The sequence below is a fragment of the Ceratotherium simum genome, chromosome 4 (genome assembly GCF_057802395.1).
Source record: "Ceratotherium simum simum isolate JZ-2026a chromosome 4, ASM5780239v1, whole genome shotgun sequence".
NCBI lineage: Eukaryota > Metazoa > Chordata > Mammalia > Perissodactyla > Rhinocerotidae > Ceratotherium > Ceratotherium simum.
Window position 1 is genome coordinate 20,210,021 of NC_141903.1, and position 14,471 is coordinate 20,224,491.

At 37.9% G+C, this 14,471-nt stretch overlaps 1 protein-coding gene across 8 annotated transcripts in view; it reads right to left on the reverse strand.

Annotated features, from left to right (window-relative positions):
• Positions 1 to 14,471, reverse strand: part of LOC147917209 (uncharacterized) — a 272,280-nt gene that overhangs the window by 33,802 nt on the left and 224,007 nt on the right. For 7 of the 8 annotated variants that reach the window (XR_015551920.1, XM_087429490.1, XM_087429491.1 and 4 more), the window contains exons 4-6: positions 10,267 to 10,386; positions 8,514 to 8,577; positions 7,245 to 7,358 (exon numbers count right to left, since the gene is read on the reverse strand). Coding sequence is in view for 6 of the 8 variants with exons in the window: in XM_087429490.1 (XP_087285616.1) it covers positions 7,245 to 7,292 (48 nt within the window). In the remaining 2 variants the exon portion in view is untranslated. The remainder of the gene's footprint in view (positions 1 to 7,244; positions 7,359 to 8,513; positions 8,578 to 10,266; positions 10,387 to 14,471) is intronic. The other variant, XR_015551921.1, reaches the window with a different exon arrangement.

Sequence of the window (14,471 nt, forward strand, 5' to 3'; positions counted from 1 at the left end):
CATACACAAAAATTAACTCCAAATGGATTAAAGACTTGAATGTAAGACCTGAAACTGTGAAACTTCTAGAAGAAAACATAGGCAGTACACTCTTCGACATCAGTCTTAGCAACATCTTCTCAAACACCACGTCTGCCCGGGCAAGAGAAACAATAGAAAAAATAAACAAATGGGACTACATCAAACTAAAAAGCTTCTGCACAGCAAAGGAAACCATCAACAAAACGAAAAGACAACCTAACAATTGGGAGAAGATATTTGCAAACCATACTTCTGATAAGGGCTTAATCTCCCAAATATATAAAGAACTCATGCATCTTACCAACAAAAAAACTACCAACCCAATTAAAAAATGGGCAAAGGACCTGAACAGACATTTCTCCAAAGAAGATATACAGATGGCCAACAGACACATGAAAAGATGTTCAAAATCATTAACTATCAGGGAAATGCAAATCAAAACTACAATGAGATATCACCTGACGCCCGTCAGAATGGCTATAATTAACAAGACAGGAAACAGCATGTGTTGGAGAGGATGTGGAGAGAAGGGAACTCTCATACACTGCTGGTGGGAGTGCAAACTGGTGCAGCCACTATGGAAAACAGTATGGAGATTCCTCAAAAAATCAAGGATAGAACTACCATATGATCCAGCCATCCCACTGCTGGGTATTTATCCAAAGAACTTGAAAACACCAATTTGTAAAGGTACATGCACCCCTGTGTTCATTGCAGCGTTATTCACAATAGCCAAGACTTGGAAGCAACCTAAGTGCCCATCAAGGGACGAATGGATAAAGAAGCTGTGGTATATATACACAATGGAATACTACTCAGCCATAAGAAACGATGAAATCCAGCCATTTGTGACATCATGGATGGACATTGAGGGTATAATGCAAAGTGAAATAAGTCAGAGGGAGAAGGTCAAATACCGCATGATTTCCTTCATTAAGTAGTAGATAATAACAACAATAAACAAACAAATAGGGACAGAAATTGGATTGGTGGTTACCAGAGGGGAAGGGGGGAGGGAGGAGGGTGAAAGGGATAATTTGGTACATGTATGTGGTGATGGGTTGTAATTAGTATTTTGGTGGTGAACATGATGTAATCTATGCAGAAATAGAAGTACAATGATGTACACCTGAAATTTTTACAATGTTATAAACCAATGTTACTGCAATAAACAAAAAATTAAAAAAAAAAAAAAAAAAGAATGAAACTGGACCACTATCTTACACCATTGACAAAAATTAACTCAAAATGGATCAAAGACTTAAATGTAAGACCTGAAACTATAAAACTCCAAGAAGAAAACATAGGGAAAATGATCCTTGACACTAGTTTTGTCGATGATTTCTTGCATAAGTTACCAATAGCAAAGGCGAGAAAAACTAAAATAAGCAAATGGGACTACATTAAACTAAAGAGCTTCTGTACAGCAAAGGAAACAATTAATAAATTGGAAAGGCAACCTATGGAATGGGAGACAATATTCACAAACCATATATCTGATAAAGGGTTATTATCAAAAATACATAAAGAAATCATAAATCTCAACAGCAAAAAAGGAAATAATCCTTTAAATTTCAAATTTTTAAATGGGCAAAGGACCCGCATAGACATTTTACCAAAAAAGACATACAAACCGCCAATAGGTATATGAAAAGATGCTCAACATCAATAATCATCAGAGAAATGCAAATCAAAACCACAATGAGATATCACCTCACACCTGTTAGAATGGCTATTATCAAAAAGACAAGAGATAACACGTGTTGGTGAGGATGTGGAGAAAAGGGAAACTTATACACTGTTAGTGGCAATGTAAAATGTTACAGCCATTATGGAAAACAGTACATCAGTTCCTCAAAAAACTAAAAATTGAACTACCATATGATCCAGCAATCCCACTCCTGGGTATGTATCTGAAGGAACTGAAATACATCCGTGTTCATTACAGCATTACTAATAATAGACAAGGTATGGAAACAACCTAAGTGTCCATCAATGGATAAATGGATAAAGAAGATGTGGTATATATATACAGTGGAATAGTATTCAGCCACGAGAGAGAAGGAAATCCTCCCATTTGCGACGACACAGACAGACCTCAAAGGTATCATGCTAAGTGAAATAAGTCAGACGGAGAAAGATAAATACTGTATGATATCACTTATATGTGGAACCTAAAAAAAGCTGAACTTGTAAAAACAGAGTAGATGTGAGGTAATGTACAAAGGGTTACCAGTGGCTGGCGGGTGGGGGAACTGGGGAAACGTTGTCTAAGAGTACAAACTTGCAACTAGTAGATAAATAAGTTCTAGAGATCTAATGCACAGCATAGTGATTACAGTCAACAGTTCCGTATTATAAACCTCAAAGTTGCTAAGAGACAAGATCTTAATTGTTCTCACCACAAAAAAGAAATGATAATTATGTGACGTGATAGAGGTGTTAGCTAATGCTAATGCTATTGTAATCATATTGCAAAATATAAATGTATCAAACCAACACGTGGTATACCTTATACTTACACAATGTTATATGTCAATTATATCTCAATTAATTAATTTAAAAAGAAAGGAAAGTGGAATATTTTTTGTACTCACATCTCTATCTAAAGTGGGAAAATGAATGACAGACTGAGATAGCCACGTATTAGAAGAAGAATGGGAGAAAACCTAGAGCCTAATTCTGAGTAAGAGTGAAGACTGTGCGTTTGTGTTTGTAATGCGAACAAAAACCAAGCTAGTTTAACCTCAGGTTCTCACCCGGCCCTGTGGGCATTTGAAAATGACATCCTTGCCTAAAGTCACTGAAGATCTTTGGAACTTGGTCTTTACCCCCATAGTTTTCATTCCCATAGTTCCAGGTGCCATCCTTGGTACTTGGCACAGTGCCAGGCATGTAGTAGGTGCCGAAAAATAAAATGCATTATCAAGTAAAATTACATTGTGTCCTTTTCCCTTCCCCAGTTCATTTCTGTGCATCAACTACCCCACACCACCATCCTCCCTTCTTGGTTTGAGAATTCTTTTAGAGCCGTTTTGCTCTAAAGCTTTATTCAGGACCAATCAGGCTGGAAAGGACCTGGTAAAGGAATCACACAGCGACTTTGGTGACTGGTTGATAGAGTATTCACTTGGGGACCAGCCAAACTTAGATTTAAATTCTAGCTTTACCACTCACTATCTTAGCTTGGGTTTCCAAAAGCAGAGCCTGAGATGAAGGTGTGTGTGTAGGTAGTTTATTGGGGAATGTGATCCCCCAAATAAGGGCAAGGAAGCAAATAGGGAAGGAGGAAAAACCAATACAAGGAAGTATTAACTGCTGCAGGTAACTGGTTACTTCACACAGGACCTTCTGAGGAGTCTTATGGCACGTGTGTCAGAAGTGTCAGCCAGGGACAAAAGCCTTTATCCATTGGCCACTTTAGTTAACACCCCCATGCAACTAAACGAAGCCAGAGAGAAGCACGTAAAGTGAAGTGGTAGCCTTGGCTGGCATCAGTGGCAAGGCCAAGAAGATGTGAGGTAATGTACAAAGGGTGCCCTATACAATGACTGTGGTCAAATATTTCATTTCTGGAAACCTCAGTTTCCCCTTCTATAAAATGGGCTAACACTAGTGCTTCCCTTTTAGGAATGAAGAGAGGAAATAAGGAAATAATCCATGTAAAGCTCATAGCTTTATGAGCTAAATGCCCAGCACATGGTGCCTGCTATAAATGGCCACTTCTAATATAAGCTTTTACCTCCAGGACTGCGCACTATAGAGGGCCTTTATCTGAGAGCTCTACAGCAATAATTGATGAAACCAAACAATTGTCATTACAACCTCAGCAGTCACTTAGCAAGAGATTGTAAACTGGCTGCTGCTAGGTCAATTCTGTCCCATAAACATGTATTCTTTTGCCCCCTCCAACAATAAATATATATATATATTTAACAGAAATTAGTTGCCAACATTTAAAAATCAGAAAAATTTATATAAAATTCAGATTTCCAGCTTCCCTTGAAAAATGGAAGATCTAATCCCACTGAGCTGGCATTCCCGTTGTCAGCCGGGAGCTGAGTAGTGGTGACCATTTCAGACGGGGCATGTTTTCTCCAATTTCCCATTATCCCCTTCAAGTCCATTTCACTCATTCACAACTTGCTGCCCTCATGGACATTTGTGTTTGAAACCCCTGGACTGATATTTAACCTAGAAAGACAGGGTCCCTGGAAACCCTGCCAGGACCCAAGGAAGACAAATGCCAGACACGACAAGCCCTTTGTTTTTCAGTGAGACAGCTGAAGAGCCACCCTTGAGGCCCATGGACCTTAGTGTCCTGTGATGGAGAGCTAAATGAATCCTGCTGAGGTGAGAGTGTGTGGTTCCAGCGAGTCTGGCTATTACCAACCTGAGGCTGAGGTCACCCCAGCTGCTCCCGGCGCCTGCAACTCTGTTTATTTCATTCTGGTTCATACCAGAGATTTATTTTTATGAACAGTGAACATTTTTTGTAACATTCCCTCATTTAACCTTCATTATCAAAGTCTCTACCCAAAGCCCATATAAGCACCATTATTGCCCATATAACATTTTCCAACATAAACCATTTAAGGCATTTTTTTTCCTTTTTTATTTATTTCTCTTCCATTACATTTCATTTGAAATGTGCATGGGGGAGAATGTGTCTTGTTTTTATGTGGTCTCATACAGACCATAAGCCCTAATGTCGAGGGCTGCCTATTTTGGAGGTTAATAAGCAATGGTGACATTCATCATATGGAACAAACAACCAGGATATGTTGGCCTCTTAAAAAGAGTACTAGAAAGGAGTTTTGTGTGACTAGGAAATTGAAAGGAAAATCACCTAGCTTCTTTGTCTCTTCTGAAAACAGACAAGAAAAGAAGAAACATGATGGCTCCAAAAAAGGTAGCCAGGAAGATTGAAGCACAGTGTTGTAATATTACTCCTCAAATCACCTATTAATATGCAGATTCTCCATGGACAGTAACAGGATGTATACCCTTGAATCTCCAGTACCTGGCCAGAGTCTAGTGCAAAGTGGGTAATTTAACAAAAGTTTGTACTTGAATCTAAGAAACTCAATTCAATTGACTTAAGCAAAAATGTTAATATATTGAATTACATAATTGAAAAGTTCACGATCTTTAGGTATATCTGTACACAGGAACTAAAACAATGTCTTTAGGACTCAGTCAGTCTCACTCTCTCTCTCTCTCTCTCTTTCTCTCATTCTGCCTTTCCCTCTAATGGTTTTACTTTAAGCAAGCTCTCTTCTGATGGTAGTCAGCTGTTCATCGGGAAGCTCTAGGCTTATATTCCTATAAGCTCAGTAACTCTAGTAAGAAGGAAAGGGAGAAGAAGGAAGGAAGGAAGGAAGAAAGGAAGGAAAGAAGGAAGGAAAAAAGGAAGGAAGGAAAGAAGGCAGGCAAAATGAAAAGAAGGAAAGGGAAAGAACAAGCTTCTCTTTTCCAGCAGTTCCATCAGTTTGGATCTCTGAATAAATCACTATGGTCAGAGGTAAGAACTACATGGATTGGAAGGCCAACCCTACCAACAGGGACTGAGATTGGCCAAGGTGGAATGCATGCTGGGTGGGCATAAGCAGAAGAGGTATATCACAGAGGGCATGGATGATGCTGTTGTAGGAAGAGAACCACAGGAGTCAGGAGCTCTGGGTACTTCCTTCCAGCTCTGGAGTAACCACAAAGGATGTCTTGCAAATTCAATTTAATTCATTTCCATAAACATGTACTGCATCTTACTACATGCTAGAATTGTGCTAAGGCCTGAGAAAGCAAAGTTGCAAAGTTATTGACAATGATCAACAAATCTACCAACTGGTAGGGGCCACAGCTATAAAAACAAATTGTTAGGAAACCTTGTGCTAGAAAAAATTAGTAGAAGTATGTGCAAGGTGCAGAGGTATCTCTGAATTCCCTCAGAAACAGAACTTGAGATTAGGATTTGAGTGCAAGTGACAGATATTTGGAAGGCAATCTAGGAATCCTGAGTAGAGTAATAGGGAAGTGAGTCAGGGAAGGGAAGGATGCCAGTACAGGGGGAACTATTATACTATAATAACATACATAATTATGACCTATAATAAATAATATATGTATTATAGTTACCACTGATAATATACAACATATTATATATATATTTATATATAATTACCACCCATAATAAACAATATATTATAGTTATCACCTATATCATTATATAATAATATATATTGTATATTATAAGTGGTAACTATCCAAGTTACCATTTTGAGCAAGTAGAACTTAATCTGCTGGGAACTCTGGGAGCCAGTGTAGAACATATGCCTCAGAATTATTTGACAGGCGAAGGTGGGGTTGACGGTGAGAAAACTGGGGTACTGGGCAGTAATTCCCCAGGCATTTCTGGCCTGCCATATGTGTGGACAGAGCGGGCCACAAAGGCCAGGGAAAGTCCTCAGGCAAAGAGATGCAGATGCCAGGTTGGCAGTCAGGCCAACTGCACTGAAATGGTAGGGCCTGGGGGCTATGGGCAGGGCAGGGACAGTATCTGATCTTCAGGTAGAAATCATTTTGCTGCTCTTTTCTAAAATAAGGAAATTGGACCAGAAAATCTCTGAAGGCCTAACCAACTCTAATATCCTAAGATGCAAGATTTAGTCTAATAAATTTATACTTTATACTTCCATGTTGGCGTGTCTCAGGCTGGCTTTAAAACAATCTAAAAATGCCTGGGAAACGGGTGGGCGGTGGGAGGTGGAGGCAGCTGGGAGAGTGATAAGGTTAACGATTTTGTGGTCAAAAAGTCCAGGACTTCACATGAAAATGCATCCATTAAAACAGCCTAACTTGCTTAGCAGGGTCTGCTTACTTTTAACCCCATGATCTCAGCCCCTGCACTTTCATGGTAGGATCACAGACTGTGGGCCTACTCATCATAAGAGGACCCTCAAAGCTGTGGTTTCGTAGAGAAGACAACTGAGGTCGTGGTGTGGTTATGAGCTCCTGGATCCTCAGACTCCAGACCAAGCACTCTCCCCTCTGCATGCCAAGAGACAGGAACCAAGAGTGGATGTAGCAAACCAGACTTTATAGAGGAAACTGATTTTTTTCTGTATCTAGGGGCTTAGTCCTATACCACCTTCACACTTTCAAAGCTTGCTCTTAATCCGGGGAGGTTGGTTATATCTGTTTATATTATTTTTAGCATCTCTTACCTTTGGAAGTGTTTTAGTGGCTGTCATGTAGACAGACTCCCAAAACATTTTTGCAACAGGTCCATGGCTCTATGGCTCCTCATTCCAACAAAACCTTTTTTCCCAGGGAACTGCCTGTAAAACCAAAACCCCTGTGAGCCCACACTGGGCTCTGTGCCTGAGTGTGTGAGTTTCCAGGGACAGGTTTATCTTCTTCTAATTTCTTGAGATGTGTTCTGGTAAATTAGATCTCTTCTCTATTTTTTCCCCCTTTTTCTTTTTCCATTCCATAGAACACCACTATTGTTGCTTCTAAATGAAGCTTAAGAATTGCATTTGATTGCAAAGGATGGAGCATTTAAAGTGGTAAGTCTGAGGATGGAAAAAATGAAAATCGTATAATCCAATAATGAACCACAACAATGGAGGGGAAACTCTTCCCGAAGCACTGTTGATAATGCATCTCCAGATGCCTGTGTGCTCAACGCATTAGAAAGAACCACATTTCTCTCTTGGTCAAGCACAAGATCAAACTCCTTGTACTAAAGTCCTCGGTCTGCACACAATACTGGATGGCTTGCTGTTGTTTTCCTCCCTCCACTCGGGTAATTTTCCTAGACAAGGACTTAATTTAGCAGACTTGGGGAGTGATTTGAGCATTGGTGAGCATTGTATGTTTTATTGGAAACGGTGAAAGGACACCCTTTTCATGGACAAATTTGCCCCTGAAACAACCACTCAACTTTTATGGGCTTCTCTCAAGTCCTAGCACTTACTTCTGTGAGCAGAATTGCCTCTAGAAAGAGAATAGTTATCAGTGTGACTCAGTGGCTGAGAGAAATTGAAATGGAAATGATGTTTCTTGAATTAGCGTTTAAAATTGGTTGATAATAATAAAAGCAAATTTTTGAGAGGTTGTTATATATTAGCATGGGTCCGAGTGCTTTACATGTATTAATTCATTCAAATCTAAAAAAAACAAAAAAAATAGGGAAATGCTAGTAGTATCCTTATTTTACAGATTAGGAAATTGATCATAACTTCCTCTTTTCTTATATTTCACAAAAGTAATGCTAAAAACAACAACTCTAACTATTACTTCCGTTACTATTGCTACTATGGTGAACATTAAAAATTCACTAATTTACTTGTTAATTTAACTAGTTACTAAGCATTATTGAATACCCAAAGGTTAAAATAGTGCTAGATATTGACATTATTGGTAAAAATAAGAGAAACAAGAAATTACATTCAGATATATACAAATAGTGTAAGGGCATAAGACAATACCTTGGGAACAACTGTATGCAGTGAGCTTCCTTAAACACAGTACAATTGCTGCTTAATGGTATACCTAGAAGGAAAAACAGAGAAAATAAAAATTGCGACATTCTTAACTAAATTCTTACCCAATCTTGACATGTATTTAAGACTAAAATGTATCAACAAAACTCTTAAAGAGCCTCAGAATAAAAGTTGTTCACATGTATCAAGCATCTTTGTTAATAAAGGTTCACAAGAAAGAGATGCCTTTTTTTAAAAGAAGCAGTAATAAAAACGAAACTTTGCTTTTTTTCTTTGCTTCCTTTTAATTAGGAACAAGTACTAATTTGGGGATATTTTATGCTCATATTGCAAATACAGTATATAAAATAAACATGCACACATACAATCATTTTCTAGAACTTAAAGACCCAGTGATGCTTCCCTGATTCATGTTTTAGATACTGTTATGCCATTATTTCAACTATATAAAATACAAAAATTTCTTCATGTAAGAGGCATAATTTCCTTTATATGTAAAGAGTTTTTACAAACCAATAAGAATTAGGTTAATAAACAACACAACAAGAATAACAATAAAACAAACTAATGTAAATAATACTAACACATAACCCAACAGAAAATGTGCAGAGGACATGAACAAAAAGTTCACAATAAAATAAATACTTTGGCTTATAAGTATATGACAAAATGCTCAACTTCAGTTAAAACAAGCAATAAGACAGCATTTTGGCCTATCAGATAAAATCTGAAAGACACTAGCATGGAACATATATTTTATTGGCCCCTAGATCATAATAAACATTGTAGGTAGCTCAAATATTGGGCTTAATGCTCTTCACAAAGAGCATAATTGTTTTTACCCTTTATTCTTCTTTTATCCCCAAGCTGTGATTTTTCTCACTTTGGCGTCTTCATATTTTCCCTCCAGCAACAGTTTTGGCTATGTCTGTACGGAATTCCTAACCCAAATAGTTGACTCAAAATATTTTGGAGATCATGTATGTAGAATCAGAGAAGAAAAGTCCCATGTATCTGAATCCCTATGTAGAGAAAGGTACAGCCAGCTGTCTCATGAGGGTACTTATCATTAAGCACTTAGATTAAGTGCAGTATTTCCATAGTTATCAACATTCTTTGAAAGGAGCTGCCCAGATGAGATTGGCAAAGCTATCTTCTGCTTCTAAACGTCAGTAAACAGGAGAACAAAAAGAGAAGGGGGAGGCCATTTAAATGAGTTTGATTATCAATTTGGATAAATTTTGAATTTTTAATTTTGAAAAATATGTGGGTTATCCTATCCATGAAATTTTTTATTAATATTATATTTTTAACTTGAATGTAAAATTTTAAATATAAAATAATAATGCTCTTCAATGATCCTTTACATAACTTATCACATTTAATTCTCATTATAACCCTATTACATACTGCTATTATTCCCAATGTACAGATGAAGAAGCCAAGGTTTAGAGAGATTAAAGAATTTGTCCAAAATCACACGACTAGTAAGTGACAGAGCTTTGATTCAATCCCAGGCAGTCTTTTTCTAAAATCTGGATTCTTGAACACTCTATGATTCCATCTATCAACTTGTGCTGTGTCCAGAAAATAATTTTATTTGGCGTCATGCTGTGGATCAGGATGCATTTCCATAGAGATGAATTTCCTTTCTTAGACTCTACTGCTCCTTTGGGTAAGACTGGAATTCAGTGATGTTTAGAGAGGGCAAAGGGCATCTTCTCTGTGCTTTCCTCACCTCTAAGTTCTCCCAGTGGACCAGTTCCAAATGCTTCTCTTGGTTAGACGTGCTCCAAGATGCTCTCTTTCATCTCTGCTTCTAGAATGCTAATCAGCCCAAATCACCAAGCAAAATTCCCTGTGTAAAAAAAAAAAAAAAAAAAAGACTAGACCAAGTCCAGTGGTACCATTCAGAGGTTGGGCCAAGACCACAGGGAATGAGCCGAAAGTCTGCCATGTGCCATGGCCTCTTCATAGATACTTTCTACATGGCCTAAGAATATACAATAAAACCAATGGGCAAAAATTTCAGAGAGATAGATTTCAGCTCCATCTGGACTGAGCTTATTAATAATTGGAGTTCCCTCAGGAAGAAATGAGATCCCCTGTCACTAGAGGTACACAAGCAGAGGATGAATAACTACTTGGCAGAAAAGTAAAGGGGTTTTAAAACTCAAGTGAAGAGTTACACTAGTTCAGAAGTTTTCAACTTTGCTTTCTGATATATTGATGTGGCCACAATCACTCATGTTGTACATCACAGGTAATTTATTACTATCAATATAGAACAATATTTGTGATTGATTTTTTAAATATAAAAATTAAAGTGGCTCTGTATCAGTTTCTTGATTACAAGTAATAGAAACTATTGGACAGATATAAAATAGCTAAGAGAATTGAAAGAAAAGAATTGTACATACCCATGAGCCAAATTACCTTTGTAGTGAGTAAACTTGACTGACTTACATTAATGGGAGATTCTTATCCTTGTCTACATTATTCTTCCTTTTGTTGTGACAGAATGAAAGTTGAGAACCATTGTATGCTTGGTCTTTAAGATTTCCTCCAAGCCTGAGACACTATGATTCTATGATTCTAAAGGACAGGGGAACAATAGCACAGAGCAGAGCTGTTCCAGTCTCAGATCCAAATTGAGTTGTTCGAGGGCACAATTAACTGGTCATGTTGCTAAGGCTGAACCTTGGCAACTTATGGCACTAGCATGGTAGGCTGGCACCTTTGGTTCCCTCTGAGGGTGTTGCAAGGGATAAAACAATGGAATTACTTCACTTCTAGAAGTCAGGTCACCTGAGACTCAAGCAGAGAAATTCAGAGAGAGAGAGAGAGTATTTCCCTAGCACTGATAGATGGGGTTGGACTAAGGACCTACCTGAGGAAATTATCTTAACCAAGCATGAAGTATGCGTATATGTGTGTAGGGGGAAGCGGTAGGGAGATCCAGATAAACTTCAAAAAATGAAGTGCCTAGCAGTGAGCCAGGGTCCTGGGCTCATGGGCACATGAAATTACTATTGCACCTGGGGCCTGGGGCACAGGTACATTACTGCAGCAGCAGCAGCATTGTCTGAAGTGTAGGCATGTGCAGATCACCCATGGAACTGAGGTCTGGGTCTCCGGGGTTCACTGCAGTGACTTGAGGTGGAGAACAGGATGCAGCAATGGTATGGGCCCAGGGATGACAGGGTGTACCACTAGCCTGGGCCCAGGGGGTGTGTCACAGCAGCATAACTCCTGGGGATAGAGGGTCAAAGTCCCAACTCACGCCACTTCGGGCAGGGCGCAGAGCAGCAGCAGCACAGCCCTGGTGATGGCAGGTCATATCTGTAACTCAAGGCCCATGGGGCAGGGTAGAGAGCACCAGCTGCAACGGCCCCAGTGATGGAGTATCAAAGACATGACTTAGGACCCTGGAGGCAGGGTGCAGTGCAGTGGCAGCTCCAGTCTCATAGATGGCAAGGCACTGTGGTATCCCAATCAGGGAGAGCAGGGCACAGCAGCAACTTGGGCCCCTGTGGGTAGGTCCAAGTGCCTCAACAGCTCCAGCCTCAGGGAGGAGATGTAGCGGCAGCTACTGGGGAGCTGCACTTGTTGAGTTCAGCATCAGTGGAAACTGCAGGGGTCCTCAGTAGCAAGGGCTGCAGAGGTCCACAAAGGTGACAAGGATTTCTGAGGTCCTCGTGTTCTCCCTTTCCAAGGGATGAAATCCTTCTGCAGGGATCCCTCTTGGCACTGAGCTGCTCCAGACTAGGGTTTGGGGTGATGCAGGTAAAATGCTTTCTACACTTCTCTATGCTGCCATCCTCATTTTTCATACACCCCAGGGTTTCTGATGCTTCCTCACTGTAGTCCAGAGCTCTCCCAGAGCTATTTTTGTCAGTTCATAGTTATCTGTTGTTTTAGTTGTTTTCATGGGAGAGACAAGTGTTTGAACCTCCTAGTCTACCATCTGGCAGATATCTCAGCTTGTGAAATTTCAAATATATACAATTTTTGACTGTCAATTATACCTTAATAAAGCTGAAAGAAAAAATATGTTCTTTAGGCAGAAAAAGTATATCAGACTGAAACTTGGAACTACACAAAGAAGCAATGAATGCTGGAATTGGAATAAATGAAGGTAAAATTGAATTCATTTTTTCTTACTTTTAATTGCTCTAAAAGATAACTGATTAAAGCAAAAATGGTAGCAATACATTGTGCATTTATAGTATATGTAAAACTAAAAGCACAAATGATGGGAGGGAGAAATATTGGGAATGTATTGTTATAAGGTCCATCCACTACAATTATTTTAAGAGAAGGTATTACAAATAAGTAACAGAGGAGATAAAATAAAATCATTAAAAGATGCTTAATTAACAACAGAAAAGGCAGTAAAAAGGAGGGTGGAAACAAAGAACTGAAGGAAAGAATAGAAAACAACTAGCAAGATGATAGATTTTAACCCAGTCATATATATAATAACATTCAATGTGCATAGTCTAAAGAGAACAATTAAAAGACACATATTGCCATCCTGGATAAAAAAGCAAGACCCAACTCATTCTTTCTACAAGAAATCCTCTTTAAATATAAAGGCATAGATGGGTTAAAAGTAAAGAACGGAGAAAGACACACCATACAAACACTACAGAAAAGAGGCTGGAGTAGCTAGATTAATATCAGACAAAGTAGAATGTAGAACAAGAAAGATTATCAAGGATAAAAAGGGGACAATATGTAATGATAACAACATCCAGTTTCTAAGAAGACATAACAATCCTAACTTCAAATTGAATTGAAGAGCTTCAAAGTACATAAGGCAAAAACCAGCAAGAAGAAACAAGACAACCAAAAGAAGAAATAGACAAATCCAAAATTATAGTCAGAGACCTCAACAATCCTCTCTCAGTAATTGACAGAACAAGCAGACAAAAATCAGTAAGGGTATATGTGACCTGAACAACACTATTGACCAACTAGACTTAATTGACATTTATATAGAATACTCCACCCAAAAGGAGGAGAATGCACTTTCTTTTCAGGTGCATCCAGAACATTCACTAACATAGATCATATAAGGAACATAAAAGAAACCTCAACAAATTTAAAAATAGAAATCATATTATTTGTGTTCTCAGATTATAACAGAATTTAAAATAAAAATCATTAACAAAAAGATGTCTGGAAAATACCCAAATTTTTAGAAATTAAACAATACACTTCTAAATAACCCATGGATTAAAGTGGAAATCTCAAAGAAACTTTTAAAGTATTTTGAACTGTATCAAAATACCAAAAAAAAAAAAAAAAAAAAAAAAATCAAAATTTGTGAGATGCAGCTAAGGCAATGCTTAAAGGTCAATTAATAGCATTTAATGCTTATATAAGAAAAAAAGATCTCAAATCACTAATCTAAGTCTCCATCTTAAGAAACTAGAAAAAGAGGAGCAAACTGAAATCAAAGTAAAGCAAAAGAAGGAAATATATAAAGAGCAAAAATCAATGAAATTGAAAACAGTAAGACAATAGAGGAAATCAACATAACTAAAAGCTAGTTCTTTGAAAAGATTAAAAAAAATTCATAAATCTCTAGATATACTAACCAAAAGAAAACACAAATTATCAATATCAGGAACAAAAGAGGAGGTATCACAGTATAACCTACAGACATTTTAAAAATAAAAGAGAATACTATAAACAACTCATATCCATAAATTTCAAATGCATCAATCCCTTGAAAGACATAAATTATCAAAACTCACCCAGGAAGAAACATACAACCTGAAAAGTCCTATATCTATTAAAGAAATCGAATTCACAGTTTAAAACTTTCCAAAAAGAAAAAAGAAAACTATTGGCCCAGATCATTGCACTGGCAATTTTTATCAAAATAAAGGAAGAAATAATATAAAATATTAACTGATTGGAAAAAGAGAATAT